The sequence below is a fragment of the Trichinella spiralis genome, assembly GCF_000181795.1.
Source record: "Trichinella spiralis strain ISS 195 chromosome Unknown Scfld2, whole genome shotgun sequence".
Lineage (NCBI taxonomy): Eukaryota > Metazoa > Nematoda > Enoplea > Trichinellida > Trichinellidae > Trichinella > Trichinella spiralis.
The window spans coordinates 10,505,976-10,530,317 of NW_003526941.1; the positions used below are offsets into that span (position 1 = coordinate 10,505,976).

General features: G+C 33.0%; 7 protein-coding genes across 7 annotated transcripts; 3 read left to right on the forward strand and 4 right to left on the reverse strand.

The window, feature by feature from the left end:
• Positions 1–1,850: 1,850 nt before the first annotated feature.
• Positions 1,851–4,715, reverse strand: Tsp_07735 (putative poly(A) RNA polymerase Cid13). The gene is made up of 3 exons (XM_003381171.1): positions 4,473–4,715; positions 4,044–4,430; positions 1,851–2,414 (listed from the first exon to the last, which is right to left on the reverse strand). Exons 1-3 carry the CDS (start codon positions 4,713–4,715, stop codon positions 1,851–1,853), a joined length of 1,194 nt encoding a protein of 397 aa, XP_003381219.1.
• Positions 4,716–7,324: 2,609 nt separating this feature from the next.
• Tsp_07734 (kelch domain-containing protein 3) lies at positions 7,325–9,102 on the forward strand. Its single transcript, XM_003381172.1, has 9 exons — positions 7,325–7,340; positions 7,362–7,389; positions 7,462–7,649; positions 7,835–8,190; positions 8,257–8,557; positions 8,625–8,733; positions 8,809–8,906; positions 8,966–9,015; positions 9,097–9,102. The coding sequence occupies exons 1-9, from the start codon at positions 7,325–7,327 to the stop codon at positions 9,100–9,102; spliced, it is 1,152 nt and encodes a 383-aa protein (XP_003381220.1).
• A 388-nt stretch (positions 9,103–9,490) lies between these two features.
• Positions 9,491–12,908, reverse strand: Tsp_07733 (putative ShTK domain protein). Its single transcript, XM_003381173.1, has 7 exons — positions 12,749–12,908; positions 11,158–12,672; positions 10,291–10,485; positions 10,120–10,233; positions 9,930–10,067; positions 9,703–9,867; positions 9,491–9,639 (listed from the first exon to the last, which is right to left on the reverse strand). The coding sequence occupies exons 1-7, from the start codon at positions 12,906–12,908 to the stop codon at positions 9,491–9,493; spliced, it is 2,436 nt and encodes an 811-aa protein (XP_003381221.1).
• An 83-nt stretch (positions 12,909–12,991) lies between these two features.
• Positions 12,992–13,450, forward strand: Tsp_07732 (conserved hypothetical protein). Its single transcript, XM_003381174.1, has one exon. It carries the CDS (start codon positions 12,992–12,994, stop codon positions 13,448–13,450), a length of 459 nt encoding a protein of 152 aa, XP_003381222.1.
• A 2,265-nt stretch (positions 13,451–15,715) lies between these two features.
• On the reverse strand, positions 15,716–16,515 carry Tsp_07731 (conserved hypothetical protein). The gene is made up of 4 exons (XM_003381175.1): positions 16,498–16,515; positions 16,270–16,389; positions 16,071–16,215; positions 15,716–16,041 (listed from the first exon to the last, which is right to left on the reverse strand). Exons 1-4 carry the CDS (start codon positions 16,513–16,515, stop codon positions 15,716–15,718), a joined length of 609 nt encoding a protein of 202 aa, XP_003381223.1.
• A 1,193-nt stretch (positions 16,516–17,708) lies between these two features.
• Tsp_07730 (hypothetical protein) lies at positions 17,709–19,911 on the reverse strand. The gene is made up of 6 exons (XM_003381176.1): positions 19,750–19,911; positions 19,562–19,630; positions 19,297–19,504; positions 18,816–19,086; positions 18,446–18,622; positions 17,709–17,724 (listed from the first exon to the last, which is right to left on the reverse strand). The coding sequence occupies exons 1-6, from the start codon at positions 19,909–19,911 to the stop codon at positions 17,709–17,711; spliced, it is 903 nt and encodes a 300-aa protein (XP_003381224.1).
• A 1,730-nt stretch (positions 19,912–21,641) lies between these two features.
• Positions 21,642–23,911, forward strand: Tsp_07729 (7 transmembrane receptor). Its single transcript, XM_003381177.1, has 6 exons — positions 21,642–22,054; positions 22,148–22,271; positions 22,339–22,559; positions 22,650–22,772; positions 23,451–23,502; positions 23,591–23,911. The coding sequence occupies exons 1-6, from the start codon at positions 21,642–21,644 to the stop codon at positions 23,909–23,911; spliced, it is 1,254 nt and encodes a 417-aa protein (XP_003381225.1).
• The last annotated feature ends 431 nt before the right edge of the window (positions 23,912–24,342 follow it).

Below are 24,342 nucleotides of genomic sequence, written 5' to 3' on the forward strand. Positions count from 1 at the left end.
ACCAGCGCGCATATTTTATTATTATAATTTATTGTTACAAATGGTCTTTTGTCCAATCATTCACTTGGCGCTGTTTCACAACGGAAAATGACAATAAAGAAAATCACTCACTGTTGAATATTTAATCACAACAATATACCTGTCCAAATGAATAAATTAAACTGCAGATGTTAATAAAATTACTGTTCAATCAAATTTATTTATTTCTATGAATTTTTTAATATTCAAATTTTGTTTGTTTGTTAAAAATTGTAAATTTTATGCATAAAGTTGTTGCAATGATGAAAAAAGAGAATTTTTTTCATTTTGTGATTAAAGAAGCAAATGGAAAAGTAGTTTGTGCTGTATATTGAATGACGACCGACTTGATGAGGCAGAAATAATAATACATAACTGGGGGCAAATTAAGCGACCGCGATAACAAGCGCCTGTTATCTATTGTTTTCTGCTTCTCTCTACACGCAGACACGTGTGTTGTGGAAAAGCGATGTCACCATCCTCTACTTGAAGCTGCTTTACGGTCTGGTCGATAAAAATTGAAAACTTCTTCCACTACTACTACTACTACTACTATTACTGCTAATTCTATGCTTTGGCAAGCAACAAATGCTCGTTCAACATCTCTTTAGATAGCTCATCCGGTAGAGGAGACTTGTGAGAACAATTTGAATGGAAAAACAATAATAATATCCCGCCGATGTCGCTTGACAATTGAAATGCTTGTTTGTTGAATAAAATTTATTCATTCAACATTCCAATAATATCCCGGATAAATGCAATTTGAAAAATAAAATTGTTTGTTTGTAAATTTAAATAAATATATAAATTCGTAAAATAATAAATGAAAATCAATTACCTTTTCAACTAAAAGGATCAATTCAGCTTGGCACACCCGCTTTCGTGTAAAGTCATTTGATTTTATGACCATTAATTGAATCACAACGTTCCTCAGAACTGATAAAAATGCAAAAATTATTCTAAATGGTGCAAGGGACAAAAATTTGAATAATCACCGTGAAACGTTGAAATAAATGACAAATTGAGCGAGTGAAATGAATGCACAAATTTTTACACTCCAAACTCTCTTTTTATAAATTGGAAAAATTTTTTTAAAGAAAAAACTATATTTCCCATTTCTTCTCTTTACGTTTAAATTTGCATTTTGCAAACTTGCTCAAAACGAACCGAACAGAGAGGCAAAATTAATATTTTTGAAATTTCACCCTCTAATTTATTTATTGACTAGATTATTATTATGAAAAGCACATCCCCTCGGTAAAATTGAGAAAATTTGGTCAAGTCGATCTGGCGTCACGTTTGACAAATCAACTTCGTTCAATGAACGCCTAATTGCAAGCACAAATGGCCACTGGTGACTGAAATCAAGTTTCGAAGTGGTGCAAATGATGATTTCCACTGACCATCCGCCCCCACTTCCATAGCTGCGGACAAACACAAGCAAGTTGAATAGTAAAAGCTTTTTGTTGATATGTATATTCTCTGGCCAGAAATTAACATCATCATCATCATCATCCAATATCACAAAAAGCCAGGTAGTTTATTTTGTCGTCATATCACACACAACAAGACACAACACATGGAGTATCATAAAACAGCATAAAAGTGCCTTGAAGTAAATGGCAATTTCACAAAATAAGAAAGTGCAAAATGCATGCAAATATGCATTTGTGAAACCATTGGAAGCAAAAATGCTTCTTCATTACAGTAGTTGCTGATATCAAGTGATAGATGAGAGAAAATAGAGAAAACTCTAAAAATAATCATCGATTATTTTTTCCTAGACAGAGTCAGATGAAATTGTTAAAATTAAAATTCATCACGACAATATTTCAACTGTGCATTTGAGGAATAGATGCAGTTTTGCTGTGAATACCACACAAATTTGCAAACGAAGCTCCGTGATGCAGCTGCCAGTCGGCTAGTTGCACTTCGCGGAGCAGACGGACAAAGCGGGTCCGCAGAAACAAACTCTGAGCTGTGTTTTGAAAATTGAACGGCTCCTCGATCCAAATTGGAGATATCTGATTCTCGCGAGGTACCCGGCAGCCGAGACGAACCGAGATCATCTCCATTTCATAATTCACCCGGCAACCGTAGTGTCGAAAAAATCCTGCAAACAGTTGTTCAATTGGTTGCACATTTTCGCTGCGAAATTCAAAAGGAAACGGTGTGTTGAAATTAATATCAAGCACATCAATGTTCGCGTTGAAGTGATTCGGATACAAGCTTTGCAAGCTTGGTAATACCGGAGGTCGAACACCGCATTGCAAATAATTGAGAACCAACAACGTCCAGGAATAACTGTTCAGATAACCATTCTGCGCGTCGCACAACCCTTTCAACTTTGCCCAGTGCTTTATGCAAATCACCAGAGGAGCAAATCGATCATCAATCTAAAAATCAAATTGAATTTCTTTTTCTATTCTTCAAAAACACTTCCAACTTATTATTGAAACTTTATTAATAATAATTGAAAAAAAAGAAAAATAAATACACATTTGAACAATTCATAATTGTCACCAATTACTGTTATTATTATTATTATCATCATCATCATCATTAGATAGCAATTAATTTCAACAATAAATTAAAGTGCTGTGTTAAAAGCTATTGGAAAATTGATGAAGAAGTAATGATGCCTTGTGTTGATTGCTATTTATGAAATACTTTTGTTAATGTTAATCCACTGAAAATTCAGCAAACACATGCAGTATTATAAATTTTTAATCAATCTCCATGTTAAGTCGACTCAAAAGCAAACTGCTTTTAATATTTTAAGGGAATTTCTATTCCACAAAAGTAACATCATTTAGCAACATTTAAAAATAAATCTGAAATCATTTCAAAAAAATGCAGTGGAAGAATTTAGGCTAATTATCTTATAATCTGAATCTCAGATGTTTCACAAAACTAATTTATGAGAAAAAACAGAAGACAAAAATAAGTGAAACAATTATTTTTTGTATTAAAAGTAGCTGTAATTTTTTCTGCTGAATAATTAAGAGCAGATGTCATAGCCGCAAGCAGTATTGTTGCGAAGCATGTAATAATCACTTAAAGGTCAACTTTGCTTCTTGCTTGCTTTTCATGCAAAAGAATACCATCCATCTGACCCTGCTGATAAATAATTTCCTTTTTCTGCATTATTACCAATGATCGAGCGTGTGCATAATGTGATAATTTTTTACAAAAATTATATTATTGAAATTCAACAACAACAACAACTATCTTCCAATAACAGCAACATCTTTGATATTCATTTTCCATCAACTCCATTCTTCTCATCCTATTCATGCGTATGAACAAAATTATATAGGCATGTGAAAACTGTTAAAAAAATTTTTTGCCTTAAAAGCATCCCCAAGCAATTAAAACAAATCACTTTGTAAAACTCATTTTCAAACAAACTGAAGCAAACAAAACTTAAACCGAGGAGCTTACAAATATGGAAACAATTTTTTAAACTTAGATGAAAAAAGGAAATAAAATTGATTCATTTTATTGATGAAGAATATTTTCAAAAATTAATTCAATACAAAAAAACAGTTTTCTTCCAATACAAGCCTCACACTAAAATCTAAATCGTGAAATCAGTATAATTGAAAATAAATTTATCTCTTACCCCAAAAGAAATATATGCCGTACAAATTCAAACCAACACTGCCATTTCAAAAGTGTAAAGACAAAATTACACACGAAATTATAAAAAAAGAAAGAAAGCTCATTTAAAAATAAAAATAATAAAAATGTTACCCTCCAATTTAATAAAATTCAAATACATTCGACAATATTACAAATATTAATAGAAATTCTTTAAAAAAATGTAAACTTGTACATCTGTATACTGTAGAAATCAAATTTACCTAATGCACTTTACGCAACTTTTAGATTTAAACAAATTCGAACAAAGATGCCGAAAAGTGGCATGCTTAAAAATTTTAAATATAAAATTATCATTTGTGAGATTTTTTAAATAAATTAGCATGTTTTTCATGAAGTGAATAAAATATTAGAAAACTTACCTTAACGTAAGAACGAAGCAAATAAGAATTGTAAATTCCTAAAACGTGGTTGCAGTTTATATCCACAGAATATCCCCATGGATTAACAAATTTGCCACGAAGTATGGGCACTTTCGCAGTAATTATTTGATGCTGACAAATTGGCGAGTTGGGATTACAAAACGCATTGTAACAAGCTTGCAATGTCTGTAATGCCAGATGTCTCTCAATGTAATATTCACGTCTCGGAGTCGGGGTGATTAAGCAAAGATCCATATCACAATCGTTCAAACCCAAACCAGTTACCGAACTACCAGTCAAAAGAATGGCTCTTAGAGCACAGAAACTTTTCAGATATTCGCTAAGATCCTTTACCATCTTCATCTTTTCCGAAAACATGGCGTCTGTCTGTATGTTATTTAAATAAAACTGTCGTATTTCATCACCAACGCTGACCTTGGCAAAAGAAATTGGCTGAACGTAGGAATTCGATGTTTCTGCTCTCATCTGTGAATCTTCACATTTTTTCACAAAACAATAATAAGGTTCTTGTCTACCGTCTTCAGACAGCTGTACCGGCTGATATGGATTAATCAGAATTCTTTGCACTCCGATATTTATCGGAGGATAAACGTTCCCATCATATCCATATCCTTGTATGTAGTTTGGATTGAACTGTCGTTCGGGATTCATGTTTCCCACCGAAAATCGAAGATTTCTAAGAAGCACTACAACAATTAATGTCACGAACCAATCTAATACAACAGGTGAATTGTAGTAAAAAATGCGCATAGTTTACGCGAAAATAAATAAATCAAAAATGATTAAAAAATGCGATATCAATTCAAAAATATACAATTCATAACAACATACGAGAAACAATTACTTTTGATCAGAGCAATACTTCAGCGCAATTTGAAAATGTTTCCTCAAAAGGAATAAATAAATTAAAGTAAAAAATAAATTATAAAACAATAAGCCAACTGAAACCAATCTCAATCAAACCCAACTGCCCGAAGTATCACACCTACAGTCCAATCAATTCTTTAAAAAATATACATTTAAAGTACGAAAATGACAGTAAAAATTACGTAAATAAACAATTTGACAAGCAAGAATAAAACAAAACATTACCTGATGCAACAGAAAATATTAAAATGAAATCAACCGTTTCTCGAATTAAACATTTTAATAAACTTATTATTAATAGTGTTTTTATTATTAAGTAACAAAAATAGCTAATATCAGAATTTAAATTCTTAAACCAGCTCAAAAATATACGCAAAACAACTCCCGAACAAATAAAAAATCAATTTCATAAATAACTTAAAACTGATTCTACCTTCGTTGAAATATAAGTTTTAAAGAACTTTTTAAAATATTAAAATCAGAAGAATACAAATATAAATGCATTGCGCTTAAAACTTCAAATTACTGTAAAATACAGAATATCATATGGTAATGGAAAGTTTTTCAACGTATTTGAATCTTGTCATAAGGATTGCTTGGTCATAATTTGGAAGTCTTCCGTTGAGAAACGACGATTCTACAACGTTGCTAATGAAAATTTTCAGCACTTCAAGCCAATCATCCATAAAACTATCATTATTTCATTGAAAAACTGTTTTTTTTGTCAAAACCTAATAAATAATAATAAATAAATAATAAATACCTAATAAATAATAATAATAAATAATAAAACATAAATAACTAATAAATATTAAACTCAATCTACATAATATGGAAGTCTCACATAAGGCAGAATCATCACTTTGTCGAAACATTTGAAACGATCACGTGTTGTTTATTGTAAACATTTTACATTTAAAACTGAAGAAATAAGAAAATAAAATAAGTCAGAAAAAAATATGTTCAAAAACACGTGCTCTGATTCTACGAAAATAGAATTTAAAAATTGTGTTTTTACAATAATTCGATCCAATGCAGAAGTGACAAATTTCAAAATACCTCGATTAAAACTAACTTGATTACTACTGAAGCCGAATTTTAAAAATTATCCATTTACCGATTAAATGAACTTTTTCTCGGGGAATCATTTCCGAAGGAACAAGAATTTTAATACAAAAGTTACGAAAGAAGATAATTTTTTTTGTCATTTAACTTTTACGTGAATATCCAAAACATGCAGTTTTTAAATTCGAAGCAATAATTGAAATCAAATCTTCAAATCGTACATTTTCTTCAAATCAACACATTTGTTTCTCAAATTCGTAAATATCACATGCCATTACATTAAAACAGTCGTAATTACCTTAACGTAAATGTAAATACAATTTCAATTTCCACATATTTTGTTGTGTTTCATGTTTACATATGTAAACAAAAGAAAACATACATTATCACTTACAGTCTTGCCGATTGAAATGTACTCTAGCTGCACTGAACGACGAATAGTAATGTTTTGAAATATCATACAATCTATTTTCACATATGCACAGACAGTGTATTAACTGTAATCTTCCTTAAATACGACATTTTTTTTACAATCTTACATGTCCAAGATTTCATTAAGATATGCATCTCGCATCTCCTTTACCATTATTTTTTAAATAAAAGTTATCAAATACATTTCTTAGAATGAAAAATAAATCATTCGAATTAAAATAATTATTCAGTGATGTTTTAATTCTATCATTAATTAAATAAATTTAGTACAGAGACCGACTTTTAAAATAATATTAAAATCACTTTAAATGAAGCGCATGCAAATTTTAAATAATATTTAACAATTTAAAATTATTTTCGTTTAAAATATATGAATTTCAATATAAATATTGACAAACAATGGAAGTACTAATGAAAAATCATATTACAGTATGTTGCTTCATTTAAGAACAACAATTGAGTTAAATATCTTTTTTATTAGCGGTTAAATCACAGTAGTGAACAAATGATAAATGAACAATTAATAAAATTTAATAATATGCTTAAAATAAAAATATAAATGAAAAACTATATAAAGTTGTGTTAAAACCTGGAAATCAAGTATAGCTTACTGTACTTTGTTTTTCACAATTTTAATGTGCCCCCTTTTTACCTTCAGGTGTAAGCTTTGTAATAATATTTTTTATTTAATTAATGAAATTTGTTTATTTTAAATACAATGATAATCATATGCAAAGAAACTGAATTTTTTATTTCAATTTTATAGCTGAAAGCAATAAAAGTAAGAAGCAGCTAAAATGAATTGATGAATTAATCAATCATCGGCGTGCATTTTTTTTATTTCTTTTTGCTGGTTAATTGTAATGATTTGAGCAAATCATTTGTGCGCGGTGATGATGAGAACTGATATTAGTAATAATTTTGTTTTTAAAGGGATCGTTTGCAAAGCACCGTTGGTCCTGTTCTTTTTCTTTTCTTTGTCATTTTGTTGTTCGTGTCTGTTGTATTTTACATTTGATGTTTTAAATTTCAGAATTGTTAGCTGCACATTGATACTGGTAACTTCTGTCATGCATTGGACGTTGTCAATAGAAAACGGGCCTCGTCGAGTAAATCATGCCGCTGTTGCTTATAACAATTGCATTTTCAGCTTCGGCGGTCATTCTGCTGAGGAGGTCCAAGTAGTGTTTGAGAAAATTGACATTCACGTTTTCGGTCCAAGTAATTAATTATTGTTATTTACAAATGACAAGTTTAATTCTTATTTAAAATTTGTGTAAAATGTACACTTATGCTTATTTAGTTTTACATGTATGCTTATTTAGCATATTTTTATAAGAAGAAACACTTATGATATTATGTTTAATAAGAAGGACATCCATTTATTTTAAGATTTTGTATTTTAGCAACATTTAAATGGATGCATTTGCCAATGCCAGAATATTCTGGTGCTTATTTTCATTGTACTCCTTGCCATCGCTATGGTCATACTGCAGTTACTTATAAAGATAAATGTTACGTCTTTGGTGGGCGTAACATTAAAATTGGCGCTTGTCTTGGTGTTTTTCAGTATAATTTCCAAACAAGAGTATGGCATAAAAAAGCTACCATGGGCTACAAAGTTTATCCACGCGATGCTCATACTTGCTGTGTATATGGAAATATGATGATTATTTTTGGTGGATTCGTCGAATACACGCAACAGTTTTCAAATGATGTCTTCATCTTGGATTTGGACACGTTTATATGGCGAAGACCGAATGTTACTGTATTAAACAATTAAGTCTGCATGTTTGACTGGTTTTTATTATTTTTGTTTGTTTTGCAGGGTGTAAAACCAAGTTGGCGCGATTTTCATACGGCTACTGTTATTGGTGATCGCATGTATGTTTTTGGTGGGCGTTCAGATGAAGCGGGTCCGCACCATTCAAATGTTGAACGCTATCCTACAGATTTGTTTTACTTGGATTTGAGTACGTTTGAGTGGCACGAGGTACAAACTACTGGCGAACGACCTACTGGCAGACGAAGTCATTCTGCGTGGGAATATTCTGGCTGTTTGTACATATTCGGTGGCTACAATGGACTTACTAATCATCATTCCAATTCAGTATACAGATTTAATCCAAGTATTTCATACAAATATATATGTATATTTATATTATTCATTTAATTTTGATATGTTTATTTTGTCAGATTCATTGAAATGGGAAAAAATGAAGCCCGGCGGCTGTCCTCCAACTCCTAGACGTCGTCAGTGTTGTGTAAAAATTGGCAGCAAAGTTTACATCTTCGGCGGGACAAGGTTTGATTTAAAATGATTATTTAGCTGTTTATAATTGGGCATTGCTATTTTTCTCAATGCTGTTTTTATTTATAGCCCACATTTGCCAGCCTCACAGTACTATAGAATAGTCGGATCAGCAAATGCGCCTAACGATTTGTATGATCTTTCAGATTTGTACATTTTGGATATGAGTATGCTTTTTCAGAAATTATTATGATTTTATAAATAAAAAGTGGAATTTTTTGTTTAGATCCAACATTGGAAACCTTATGTATGACATCACTGTTAAATCGTAAAACGGTTATTAAGGAAACTGAAATTCCGAAAATTTTATGGTAATTAGAATATTTCATATTTTATTATTTATATCTGTTTTTGTAGGGATAAATATCAGGCAGTTTTAAATGGAAGAGACGTCAGTAATTCTAAAAGAAAAAGACGGAGAAGGTGATGTAAAGAAAAGAGCGAAGTCATTTTTGCATTTCTTACATCATTGCAGCATTTAATCCGGTTTTTCTATTATTGGTTAACGTTAAAGAATGTTTCAAGTTTAGCAGTTTTTACAGTATGCTATTTCGAATTATCAGAATTGAAGTTGTTATGTTTAAAAATATGCCTTACATATTTAGAAAGTTTTTTAAAATTAAACTTTTATAATAATTTTGTTTATGATAAGGGATGAATGAATGAAATGATAGTTTTATTGATTGTAATGGTTTTATTATATAAATGTACAAGAATTTACATGCAAGATGAGGAAATGGTAGTGATGGAATCAGCAAAGACCTTGTTTAGCTTTGTTGTGTATTGCTTTTATACGGGACGTCATGTATTCAGAATATGCATTGTATGTTCCATTTTTGTACATTTTTAACCAGATGGCTAATTTTTCTGCCTCAGGCATGAACGGCAAATACATTTCATCTGGTATAAGAAAGAAAAAAAAACAGAGCTAGTCTTTAAATTATTCAAAAATAGCTGACTTACCGAAAGAGCAAAATTGACAAGACTCCGGACAAAGTAATGCCATGCTTCCTGGATTGGTGAAACAGTCACCTCGTTCACTCAATTCTTTGCAGTCATGTTGTTTTGTATCTTGGCAACTGCTTCTGTAGGTTGGAGTTTCTGACCCATCGTAGCCATAAAGTTTTACTGAAAGAATTATTTGATAACGTTGAAATTCATTATCCGACGCTAAAAATGTAATTATTTACGTTTGTCACAGATGTGTTGTTTACATGTTTTCGGACAAAACGTCAGTGCTTCCATGCTGTCACAGTATTTCCAACTATACTTGCAGTGAATATGATAATCGACTTGGCATTTACTTTGTTGATATTCATCGAAAATTCCTGTAATTTATAATTATTCCAAATTATACAGTTTTTTGCAATTGATTTTTACCTTTCCTTTTCAGCATACGGTAAACAATGTTGATCGGGTGTAATTCTTCGCCACAATGAGTGTACATTTTTCCATTGAAGATTCCTTTTGTTTGGTTATGCCATTCCAGCATACCTAATTAAATCGAAATTATCAAAATTAAATTTAACAGTTGAATGTAATAGTTCTGACCGGATTGAAAAAAGTCATCCATAACTTCTTGCATGGTAATTCTCTGCATTTCCAGAGCTTCTGGTGAAATTGATTCTATTGGAGTTGTCGATTCAGTTGTTAAAAATGAGTGTGTCGATTGAAATTCTTCAATTTTTTCTTGTTTTTCCAAATTGCTGTGCACAGTTTTCAATTTTTCGGATGAAATTCCTCTCTCTTAAACATTAATATGTGAAAGTTGTAGAATAAAATAAAAGCGTTTTTTATATTTTATAATTAAATTATTTTCATTTATCACTTAATAAATAAAAAATAAGAATAATTTTCTAAGAAAAAAATTGGCGCGAAATTTTTGCCTACTGTAATTGTGCGTACAAGAAATATTTTGCTAAATGCGTGATTAATATTCATGTATAAATTAAAAAAAACAAATTTAAGATTAAATTTAATTTTTTATAAAAAAATCAGAATTTAAATAAAGAAAATGAAACGTTAACTTCGGTGCTATACCGCACAACATTACGGTCAGTACAGAGATTTACCTTATTACAGTTAATTGTCACCTGCGACTGTAGTTTTTGAATGCTGAAACGTCATTGGTCTTCTGTTTATTTATTGAAAAAAACTTTTAATCTAAGAAAGATGTTGTCTTCCTCAAAAATGTATTCCAGTGCTGTGATGGATTTTCTCGTCAATTTCAAGAAGATTCAATTCAACATGGCAACATGTCAGCAGACTTCAAGGGATAATTTTGTCTACTTATTCAGGTAAGTCTGTTTGGATTATTCATTTTATCAATGATTTCGCGGTATGATTGATTTTATGTATGTGGTTAGTTTTGTTTTTTTTTAATTGAAGAAAACTTTCGTGTGTGAAATTGATTCTTACCTCTTGAATTGATGTTGATCTTGACTCTGCTTTCTTTCTTTGGCTGTTTTCGATAAAATCCGTTGAAAAAGCCCAGTTGTTGTAAAATCTCGGGCCAGTTCATTTTTCTGCGTGATTTTTTTGATGAACTGTGCAAAAATGCCGTCGGTCTGAAAATGGACGCGAACGACATCATTCCTCTTTGTGAAGGTTGCTTTAAAATTGAAGAGTCGTTGTTATTTTCTGCAGCTTGTTCAATGGATGGAGGGAAATTTATTTTCTCATTTGATGTAATAATTCGATTGGTTGGTGGTGGTTTGGTGAATTTGGCTTGTGATTCTGTTTGTTGTTTGTTTTTTGCAAGTGCTTCATCATTTTCTTCAGGTTCTTCGCTTGATGATGCTTCAGATTCTTCGGTTGTATTTGGTTCCGGTTGACGGTTCAAAGTAACACTAGATTTGGTCGGGTTTTCGGTTTTATCGTCGTCCATCGTTTCGGTCATTTCTTCTGCTTCATCCGTTGTTGTGTAAATTTCTTCAGATTCTTGTCGCAAATCTGTCGATTGTTCGGGTTGTTCGAAACGCTCTTCACTAGTAGAATGTAAATTTTCTTCATCTTCATCAGTTTCCACTTCAGTTTCTCCTAAGTTTTCACTTTGAGTTGTTTGTCCGTTCTCATAGTCGTAATCATCGACGTTTGATTCGGCAGAGTTGTGGTTCTCTTCTGAAGAATTATTTTCCATTTCAGCGGACGCTGAAACGTTCGTATCACTGTCTATAAATTCAAAATCAGCAGATTCGTCTGCGGATCCTTCTAATATTTGTGAACTGTCTCCACTGCCATCGATAATCGTATAACTGCCAGAACCGTCGTCTGTTAATAGTTCCACGTTACCGGAACTTTCTACGTAGGGTTCAGTTTCAAAATTCCCAGAACCATCTGTCAGCGGTTCCAAGCTGGTGGAACCTTCCGATGCGTACGGTTCAACGTTATCGAACGTTGATGATGTGGAGCCTTCGACAACGACGAAAGTTTCATCTGTCGACTGTTCTTCATTATCAGTCGGTGTACTGCTTTCCAACTGCGAATCATCGTCCAACGATGCTGCTTCCGACTCCAGTGAAGGAGCGCTGGAATCGATTCTCAGAAACTCATCTTGCTTACCACCTTGCGATGAAAACGAGTCGGATATTCCAGAGCCGACTGTCAACACAGGATGAAAACCGTTCAATTCTTCTTCATTGTTCTCCTCTTCGAAGTCTTCAGATTGGGATAATTCTGTAGGAGAGCTGTTGTTTTCATCTTGGAAATGTTCAGGAGGAATTGGCTGCTGTTGGTTGGATTCATTTGAATTGGTTTCATTTTCTGACGTTTCAACATCAGCTGGTAGCACGTTCATCGTCGCTTGTTCACCGGATATTATCGTTGTTGTTGTCGTTGTAATATCTTCTGGTTGATTTTCAGCTGAAATTTCATCTTCCACTGCTCTGGGATGTAGTCGATCAGGCGAACTTTGTAAATTGGTGGTAGATGTATCTGAAAAAAATAGAGAAGAAATGTGACAGTTTGTAAAGTAATATGAAGAAATTTGATTCGATTTTCTTGGAAATACTGTTTTCATGCTGAGAGTCGAAAGTGGGTTCAACTTTGTTGAGTTGTGGTTTGTGATAGGACCACAGTTCGGGATCGTTTCGAACGGCTTGTAGATGTAAGCCAATGTTGCACAGTATGAGGAGGGATAAAGCTGACGAAAAGAGATGATGGAAAGGCATGATTGGAAATTGAAAAGGAAAATGTATGGATGGACGAGCAGTGAATTTTGTCTGTGCGCAACGGTATTCAACTGTCGAGGCAAATGGAACACAGTTGCTCAAGGCGATGGGTTTTTGATGCAGACAGAAGAAGGCGTCGGCGTGTGTCGATGCCTACTAACTGGGCAACGAAAGTGGCTCTTGGTTGGGTCGCAACTGACGTCAGGTTGCTTTGCATCGCCTCTCTTAAGCGCCTTCTAGGTGACCCTTCATCGGGCGGTGGATTTTTTGAACGACTGTCCAAAAAAGGGGCCAATTACGACATGTTTTCTGTGAACTCGGGTTTGATATGTATTTTATTTTATTTTTTTAAAATTCTGTTTCAAATTCTTCTTCTCAACGAGCCGTTATTCGAATGGGTAACGATGGGTGGGGGGTCTTTTACGATCGGCAATCGAACCACCGTCGGCCATCTTGAACAATTAATTTGCTCGTCTGCTTTCAACCTTGACCGGCGTTTGGGATTTTTTATATCCTCCAACCGAATTAATTTCTCGTTCTAAATTTGAAAAATAACCGGGCAAAAAGCTACCACTTTTCCACTTGATACGTATAAACTTGTGTGTTATGTATAAATTTTAATTAACAAAAGGAAGAAAATGCACAATGACCTTCGGATGAAGAAATTTCTTTTTGAAAAAAAAAGAATAAATAGATGCAAGCAGAACGACGAACATTTTTCTTTGCACAAATATGATTATTATTCTTAATACTGATTGAATAGTTGATTCAGACTAAAACGACTCGTTGATATTCATATTATTATGGAATTGTTTGAAAAGAAAATTCATGTTATTTAATTTGAAAATTTCCGATCAAATTTATTCAATAATTATAAATTGGAAAAGAATTTCGTGTTTTGTGAATAGCACAAGCAAGCAATTTGTCGATTTAAACATTTTGACATCTTAATTTTTGAAGTTTTTCTATTCTTTAAATATTTGGAACAGTGTTTGTATTTTGGAGCGATGAAAATTGTTACGTCGACTTTATATAACCAACATTTTTTTGCTGAACATCTATTATTTTTGAAGAAAAAAAATTGTCTTTTTCAATTTACTTCGTAACTGGATGTATGGTTTTTTGATTGCAACAATTTCAATTTGAATTTGTTCATTTTTGCCTTATTGAACTTTCATATTTTTCTATGGCAATTGTTTTCATCGTAATTTTCGGTGAGTCATCGATTTTTCAGGTGACCCGAAAGTAAAATGAAATTAGGCTCTTCAGTTGCTGTTGTTTCACTCGCTCTGATTTTTAGTCGATGCAAAAGTACCATCAAGTAGCTATTTTTAGCCAATTTCCGTGTCCCGGTGTTCAATAAACCGTAGGGGGTGGGGTAGGGGGGAAGGACAAATGGCTGCGGTTTAGCCGACCTACAAACCTGCATGTAAAAAAAATCAAGTTTCAAATTTTACAAATACTGCATACCGTTTGTTTTATTGTCAGATTTGTATTTTGTCAAGTTTTCGTCTTGAAATGCTAAACTTTCAAATACAAATTACGTTATTAATAATAATGAGTATTATTATTTTGTTTTTCTTGAAAAGATTATGCTACGTTTAGTTCTCTTCTTGGAAATGATTTTTCAATACTGTATTATTTGATTTTCAAGCAAATTGCAAAGTTGTAACTTCAAATTTTCCGTTTACATGAACTATTATTGGTTGTAATTGATTTTTGAGAAAAGAAAAAAATCCATCATGGATGAGATGTTTTTCATTATCGAGATAATTTTCCGTGTTTCTATTTTTTCTAATAGTTCAAGACAATGTGCTATTTTTTTCAAAAGAATATAAAAGCATTATTGTTAGCAATATTGAAAGGATAAAAATTATAATTTTGTTGTTCGTAGTGATCAATTGATTGAATGATACTTTTTTTTCACTCATGAATAATAGTTGTTTACAATTGGGCAGAAAGTGATATGTTTCTATTTTAATCCTACGCATCCTGTTGGTGATTAATGCAAAAAGAATGGAATGACAAATGAAATGATTGTTTTGATTCATAAGCGATTTCTGCTGTTGTGGATTGTATTAAGTTTTATATTGTTTTTGAAAGATGCAATGGCAGCAGCAACCTACTTATCACAATATTATGATTATAATTAAAAGCTCGTTTACGCCGTTTAACAGGAAACTGGCTCGGTTTTCGGTTGACAGAATTGCAGTGAAATTAAGTACAGTAGTAGTAGTAGTGTAGTTGGTCGTCGCCTTGAGCTGGCGACGTTGGATTTTCAAGTGTGTTGACCCTGATGTAGTTTGAAATGCAACGTTTTTGTTAGCTGCGTAATTTTCATTTTTCAATATATTCATTCACATGAGCCGTTTAAAATTGCACGAAAAGCAAGCAAGCAGTCAGCCAGTAGACGGCCAACGGCAGCAGCAGCAATAACAACAACAGCAACAACAATACGTTGAATCTGACCAACCAGATTTGCTGATTGCTAATTAAAATGTCACATGATTCACGGGCCAATTCAGCAGGCGGCTAGAGAAGCGGCTAGTTTTTGAAACTCCAACTGAAGCGTCAGTTATTGCAGTGTAGCAAGCAAGCAAACGAGGCGAGGCGAGCATTAGCACAGCTGCATATTATATATATATATATATATATATATATATATATATTTGTCTGTGATATTAGTTTTGGTGTTGTTGAGTGGAAGAATTGAAAAAGAAAACCATTTATAACAGCATATAGAAATAAAAAAAATTATGGGTGACGTGCAGTTAAGATTGGATTATTGTTTTTCAATTCAAGGTTTGCTAAAGTGGTGTCAAATGGTAAGGATATTTGAATTTGTCGAATGGAATGATGCAGTACGCTTCAAGAGATTTCTTCCTTGTTTGTTTGTTGTTCAGGTATTTTCGGGCATCATTCTTGGCTTGTTGCTTTGGGAATCGCTTCGTCGAGGTTATTTCACCTACACTTATGTACACGAAGGTGAAGATTATACAATTTTTGTCGCCGCTTTCACCATTGCCGTAATAATGCTGATGTTGCTTTTGTTCTTCCTCAACTGTCACAACGGACCTTTGGCGCGTTGTCAGTGCAGCAAAAGTGTATGTTCTTTTTTTGTTGAAAAAAAAATCTCTCCTTCTTCAAAATATGCAAATTTACTTGCGCATAAATTATTAGGCATCGGTGGTGTATTTTCTTTTGATGTTGATGTGGCTGGCAGCGGCGGCCGTGGAAGTGTGGGTTGCGTCGAGATATCGGAAATTGTTCGGCATTGAAAGTGAACTGTTCGGCCGACGCGCTGCTGCTGCGGTAAAAATTAGCAAATTTATTCATTAATTAATCCAAATCAACAACAAACTGAACCGACGGCTATTTTCATTTCCAGGCATTCTGCTTCGCCAACATGGCGATCAACGGCTTCAGCGTGTTTTATGGAAAATACAACGGTCCTTGAATGGATGGAGGAAATTCTCTTTTTCTTTTTATATTATTCTATTTTTTTAAAACTACTGTATTTTAATCAGTCATCTTTGATTATTTTCTTTTTTGAAAGCAACAACAACAACAGACAGACAGACAGACAGACAGATATTGCTTTCTTCATTTTAATTCAAAATAGGAAATATATTATTTTTTTTTCTTTGATTTCTCTGTTAGTTTTGCTTCTTTTCTCTCTAGTCGATCAAAAAATAAAACATCTTTTACAAAAATGTATACTTTTTGAATTGTTGTTGTGATCTCTCTGTATATTATTGGATTTGCATATTGTCGTGTGTTGTCGAAAAGAAAAGATGCTCAGCTGTAAAAGAAATCTGAATCACTTTCGTCTGTGTAATTTTGATTGGATCCAATTAGTGTGACCAATTCTTTCGTGTCGGCGCTCAATTCTACAAATAGAAATAATGCATATAACAAGTGTAACAAGTATTGTTGATTGATTCTTCTTCTTCTTCTTCTTCGTTTTTCTTTTTCAATCTTCAATATATGCTAATTATTTACTTGAACTTGCGTTGGTTGTGTTGTTGAGGGTCAATTTGGAGCCGAATTTGTCCGGAAACAGTTTCGCCAGAAAATCATCTTCGTCTCTGTTGTTGAAAAATTAAAAATTATATTATTCATAATATGCAATGCAAATTTTTCTTTTCTAATTTTTTCCTCAGTTGGCTTTATTTATTATCAACGGAGTGGGGGTGGGGGGAAGTTGTTTACTTGGTTTTTATTCAAACTGACTGACCATGGCCAGTTTTGTCGGACCGGCAAGTACAACGGTTCAAAGAACAAAAGCATTTCTATTCTCTGGAAACTACTTGAAACTATCAGTGTTGGAAGCATTGAATATATGTATATATATATCTATATGTGTGTGTATGTATTATTCAAACGAGGGGCAGAAGTGAAGGGGGGGGGCTCACAAGCGAACCAGTCAGACAAAAGAAGAAATTGAACCTTTTCATGTTGACAATCGTTGTTGTCAATTTGTCATATCAATTCAAGCCAGTAATAATAATAATAATAATAATAATAATGTGTTGATTAAAATTGAAAATTGTAATATATATTTTTTTAAAAATAACTTATCAAGCTTTTGCATGTGAAAAATTTTCCTCAACATTATTCTCTTATAGCATAATAATCAGACAATCACCTCATTTTTTTCTTTTCTTCTCTCACTTTTACTTTTACAATTTCATTTCACCATTCTCATTTGTCAAAAAAGAAATAAATAAGTAAATCTTCTACAAAACCGGGACACGGAAATTCATTGAATAGTTGCAGTTCAAAAAGAAAAATTTACATTCAAATTTCTCCAACACTGAAATTTTTTTTTAAAAAGCGATTGATTGATCCGGTCAAACAAATATTCATCCGTTCACTTTATTAATCGAATCTTCTGAACAATGAAAAATGTTGTTTATTTTTATAATTTATTAATTTATTTTTTAAAAAAATCTGTTCACCATAAGATTTGATTTGTGTAAAGTAGTCATGTATTAGATATTATTTTTTTTTTGCTGAATATGTGAAAAAGCCTAGCCGTATTGATGTTTTTTGTGCATATTTGGGATCATCAATTGTGAAACAACAACAACAACAACAATAAATTTCAATGTCGCGCTCTGAAAAACTTCCAGGCTGATTTGAAATTGCTACAATTTAACCAACAATAATAGAACAATTCAAATATCAAATTACTGTAACGGAAGTGTATATAGTGTGGTTATTTATTTATTTTTTGAATATACCCTCGAATTATGGATGAAATAATAATTTGTATAACAAATCGCGCATCCTCTCACTTTGGCACAATCGATCACATTAATTTTGTTCATATGATCAAATTTGTGATTTATGTTTATATTTTTTCAACAATAAATTTCAATGTTGTCATCCATATTAATGTAATGAAAATGGAAACATGTCAAATGGAAAAATTAGCCCAACATTAATTTCATCACTGATTGATTTGATTAATGTGTTGTGTGTGTTTTCTTTTTGAACGGAACGTTGTTGATTGAAGAAATTTAAAAACTTACTTTTTGTCTTTGGAATTTGTTGCCGGCTCGTATGAACCTGAGCGCAGTTTTTTTACTGACTCATCATCATCATCGTGGGAATCATTTGAATTCAATTCTGATTTCACTGATTCTTCTTCTTCTTCGTCAGTATCGGTTGAAATGTTGTTGTTGTTGTTGTTCACTTTCACGATATTACTTGAAATATATTTTCAAAATTAAAAAATTAATCATATTAATATTTAAATGTCTTTTTCTGAAAATTAGAAAAAAACAATGTATATATATGTATGTAAACAGTGGAATTTTCAATTCTACAGGCTACAGTGAATGAATGATTTGAACAGTTTTGATGAAAATTTGCATATTTGTCTTTTCAATTTTCACTTACTTTTTCTTACGGACGCTTTTCGATTGTTCACTTTTGTCACTTGTCGGAGAATGGTCGGTGTCGATTTCGGCGTGGACAAGCTGAGAATTGTGCGAATTGAAAATTTTCCCACCTCTTTGACGATCGAACGCGAAACTGACTCTCGGAGGTGAATACGAATTTTTTTCCAACTGCCTTTCAATTCGACCATTTTCTTCCTTCTGCTTCTTCTCTTCTGAAGCTTCTTCTCGATCTGTTCCTGTTCCTGTTGCTCTGTTGTTGTTGTTCTCGTCTACAGTAAAATATATCACACTTGATTATGCAAATTACTTTTTTTACTCTACTTGTATTGTTTCGAATTGAGGTGAATTTCAAATTCAAAAATGAATCCCCTTCACTTTCGGTCGACAATTCTGTGGAAATTTCCCTTGATGGCACGGGTTTTGCTGGAAATTTTATTTCTCATTTTCATCAATAATTATTTATTAATTACCCTACTGACTTTGCTTTGTCGTTGACGATTTTCGCTTTGGCTGTTGTTCCACTGCTTTGTTGGCATTTTTCAACAATTCTCGTACGTCGAACAGATTTCCGCTGACGTTGTTCAATTGCAATTTCAGCTGTTCAATTTCACATTTCAACTCGTCCATATTCTTCTTTTCGTCAGTTGTTGAATCCAACAAGTTGGCGGCATTTTCACACTTTTGATCCTTGAAAACAAAATTTAAATAATAAATAAAACAAAAACAATATCTTGCTTCTTGTACATTTGGAACTTGAAATTTGGGCAGTTTCCATTTTGAATATTTCTTTTGCAATTTGTTCAATTGATCGTCCTGAAAAATCTTCTTTTCAATTGATAAAAAATATGAATTATTTTCTCGTTGTTGTTGGTTGGTTTGCTTTTCAATTAATTCAATATTTTATTTATTCATTGTTTTTTTCTGGTACCTACTCTTTGCTTTCGATCTTCATTCAAACGTTGTGCAGATTCTTGCAGTTGACGTTCGAAATTTTCGAACGCGTTCAACAGTTGTCGCGTTCGATCGTTCGCTTGAAGACGGTATTGATCGATGAGTTGTCGGAAAATATTTTGGCTAAATTGTTGCACGGCCATTTTCCATTGTCTGTACTTAAAGAAAATAAATAAATAAATGAGAAAATTTTGATCACAAACTTTGAAGAAACAAGCAAAAATAATTGTCAACCTGTAATGGGTTTCCATGGTGATCAAAAACAATTGTACCTGTGCGTCATTATCATATGTCTGTAGGGTAAATTGAATTGAACTGTTTTCTACTTTTTGCCTAGTGATTTTGCATTTTCACGTGAAAGAATTTTTTGATCAAATTTTAAACATTGACACCAAAAATTGTTTAAAGTCTTTTTATTTTTTGAATTTAACAATATCGATTTTAACACTCAGTTTTTAAGGTGCCAACAATTTTTTTCCTTTTTTTTAAATTCTATTTTAATTGAATTATCTGTACGAACTATTACTATTATTATTATTATTATTCACTTGAACAAGTTGCAATTAAATTTGTTAATTTGTCTGAGCGAAACTTTGTAAATTATACTTTTTCAATTCCACTTGGTGTATAGTGGAGTAAAAGTGAAAATAATCAAATAGCGTACGTAGTGCATTTGCATTACAAATCAAAGCAGTTGAATGAAGATTGGCGAAATATCAAATTCGTCACAATGTAAAGCCAGCCATTTGTGAAACCTTTTCACAAAGTACTTTTGAATTGGATCAATCAATTCAAATTCATTCGACGAGCAAAAAAAATATCCATTTCTCCATTTACATATAAGCTATGAATATATTTGAGTTTTTTCGTTTTTTTTTTAAAAAAATTTCATATAACTTTGCAACAGTGTTCTTCTTTTTTAAAGTTGGATGTTGTTTGAAACTTTTTTTTGAAAGTTTTATAAAATCTGTAAATATTGTTTGAATATAATTTGGTTGTTTTAATTTGGTTAGTAAGATTTTTTGCCTGAATTGATCGTTCCGATTCATTCTGTAATTTAATAGTGGGCTGTTGTTGAACAATTTCGTGTCTATCTTTGCCCAACGATAATTGTGATCTTTGAATTTTAATTATGATAATAACGCTCATTTCGGCATCATATTCATATTCTCGAATGTCAATCACATTTGTGTTGTAAAGTTTTTACTCATTATTGGGCGCGCAAATTCTTTTCTGATTTTAATTATCTTTTTTGTCATTGTTGTTAGGATAAAATAAATAATTGAATAACTTGTGTAAGCAAGCATACGGTTGAAAAATGGAGACTTTGTATTATATTATATTTGATCTTTTGTATCACGTTATGCGATATTTTATTTCACAAAATGAGCGTGATGTAGTTTTTTGATTTTTTTTGTAGGCTGGCTAGCTGCTGCTTTTTTTCCCTTTTCTCACTCCTCGTCATGCTTACCGCTTCTTATTGCTATAGTCAAGGTGAAAAGAAACAGATGCTGACGTTCAATAAATGCTCGCCGTATCCAATTAGCTGGTCGTGATGGATGACGGTTGACGGTGGCTTCATGGCACAACTGAGAAGGAAGCGCACATTCACATAGGCGGACAAATAGACACACGCATATAACAACAAAAAAAAATATATTCAACGATAAATGCTAACGCTCGATTGTTAAACGGGAAGTCCGATGGAACGATGATTCGACGGGAAACCTTGACGTGTCTGATTTTGGTCGACTGAAGTTAATCAGACAAAACGAAAAGCAGCTAGCTGCTAGGAAGCATCGTCATTGTCGTTGTCGTTGTTGTTGTTATTGTTGTTGTTGTATCCGCTTATACGGTACAGTTGACTGCAACAATGTGGAGTCAGAACTTCTCTTCTTGGGGTTTTGAAGAGTCGTGCGGATTGCATGCGGAAAATGTCAGCGAGGAACGTTTCCAAGATTCTTTGACCATTGGGGCAAAAGTGGTCGCCTTTGTTTTGCCCTGCTTCCTCGGCATGTTCATCAACGGCGCCATACTGACCGTCATCCTCTGGTCGCGCATGTTCCGTACCAAGGCTTACTTGTTCTTGGCCAACATGACCGTGGCTGATTTGTTTCTGGCCGCCATCTACGGTTCCATCCAAATAAACAAGGAGGGCGTATTCCAATCCCACCACCACAGTAGTAGTAATTTTCCCGTTGCCACTGAATGCCAATTTCAAGCTTACATCGAAATTGCCGTACAATCGGTGATGATTCTTTGTCAAACTGCGGCCAGCTTTGAACGGTGCATATATTTTTTTAAATTTATTTATTATATATACATATAGATATATTTCTTTTTTCAATGATTTTTACAAAGGATAATGTTTACCCACAGATTTGTCATCATTGTGTTGCCTTTTCAAGCGCAGCGATTTTGGACTAGCCGAATGAGTCAGTCGATTGTGGCAATCTGTTGGGTAGCATCTTTGCTGATCGGATTTATTGGACCCGTTTTTGTTGTCAGTTGCTTATTAATATTATTGTTGTTGTTGTGTTGAATATTTTATGAGTAAATTATATTTTCAGACCTCCGAATGCATCTCGCTTACGGACACTGGTGGACGAAGTCACGTCATTTATTATTGCGGAGTTCGACAAGATTCTTATCTTTTGGTCAGCAAAATTCGGCTAGTTGTGCTATTTTTGATCCCATTCACGTTGATGTGCATCTTCTACGGCAGTGTATGTTACATTTTGTGGAGAAGTTATGACAAATTGCACGCCAGGCAGGTCAACGAAATGCACGAGTACGTCAATTTACAATTTTAATGCAAACAAATAGTAGTAGCACTTTTTCGATCCTTATTTTCATTTTATTCTTTCTATTTTACAATCAGATTTGCTGCCAGATTCAGTTTAGCTGAACCCGACGAACGTAGTACCGTGGTCAGCTTGGACCGATATTCAACATTGGACCGTCTGCTTGGATCGAACAACACCGGCCGGCTTTTGCCTGAAGGGTAAAGTGTATTTTTTTTTCTTTTCTCATTTTTGTAATCCATTCCATTGCCTGAAATGTTGGTGGAAAAAGAAAAGTTTACGCCTTGAACATGATATTATTTCATAATCATGATTTATAATGGGAAGAGAAAAAATAGAAATTGACTCGCTGTGCGTTAGGAAGCGCATATTGGGCAGACGAAGTCATGCAAGTGGAAATAGAGCGATTATTGAATTAAATGATTTTTCTTCTTCTACTTGGCCAACACCGACGTTGGCTGGGAATTAGATTTTAATTAATCCGTGAAAACAATACTGACTGACATTTTTGATGTCTGTCGTCTTGCCTGTGCGTTGACGGACACTTTTCTTCCAACCATCCGAACGCATCGGTGCATTTTCACAATTCAACCAGTGTCACCAGTTGATTGATTAACTGTTGTCGACATTTTCTTTTCACGTTATTTTAACAAGTGAACAAAAAAAAACAAGCGTACCAGTGTTTAATATGAATTTTTTGAAAAATGACGAAACGCTGATTATTCATTCATGCCAGCGGACATCATGCATGATCAAATGCAGTGCTTATTCAGAAATTATTGCACATGTAAAAAAATTATTTATAAAAGGAAAAAATTTTTTTTTTCAATATTTCTTCTGTTGTCTGAAATTGATCAAAGTCTATTTTGTGTTTTCAGAACCAGAAAACACATGTACATGAATCCTCAAGCTGTGAAATCTCGTCGACGGGTAAATTTTGCATATTGTTATTTTCTCTCTTTCTCTCTCTCTCTCTCCATCTTTGTGGGTATTTTTCTGTTCATTTTCGCTTGTGCAGGTGATCAAGCTGTTGATTTCAATTTTGCTGGTATTCATGCTTTGCTGGGCACCGAAGCTGATTTTGGACATCTACAACGCCCGCAATTTGGAAAGTATCCACTTGGAGCCGGAATTTCTGTTCGACTTTGAACTGGAAAATCTCATCTCTTTGGAGCTCGACTTCACCGAAGACCACACCCACTACTTGGACCACGCCCGTGTTGTCGCCCACGCAATGCTTCTCTACCATCCGACATTTTCCGCCCTGCTCATCTTGTTTTCATCCCAGAAGCTACGCAACACGTTGCGACTTGTTCGACGAACTTCCAGCACCAATTGAACGAATTCTCTCTCTTTCTCTTTATCCCCTTCTGAATCATCCATTCCAACATTTTTTCACAACTGTGATTGAAAAAATTTTTTTTTCTTTTTAGCAATTTAGGGCATTGCTTTTTCATCATTTTGGGGCAATTTTATCCTTATTATTATTATTATTATTGCATGTTGTTAGCTTTGCAGGTTTAATGTCCGAAGTTTACAAAATATGTTATTTGTGTTTGGACTGAACAAAATTAACAATCAATCAATCAATGAGCATTCATTTTCATCCATCACAATTTTGAAAAAAAAGCCCAAGAAGATTTTGGTAAAATAACATTTTCTGCATGCTTATTATTTGAATTATTATTTATGAAAATGAAGAAAAAATTACAAGAACAAAACAGAAAATTGTACTTTTGTCTCTTTTCTGTGATCACATTATTACGCTGA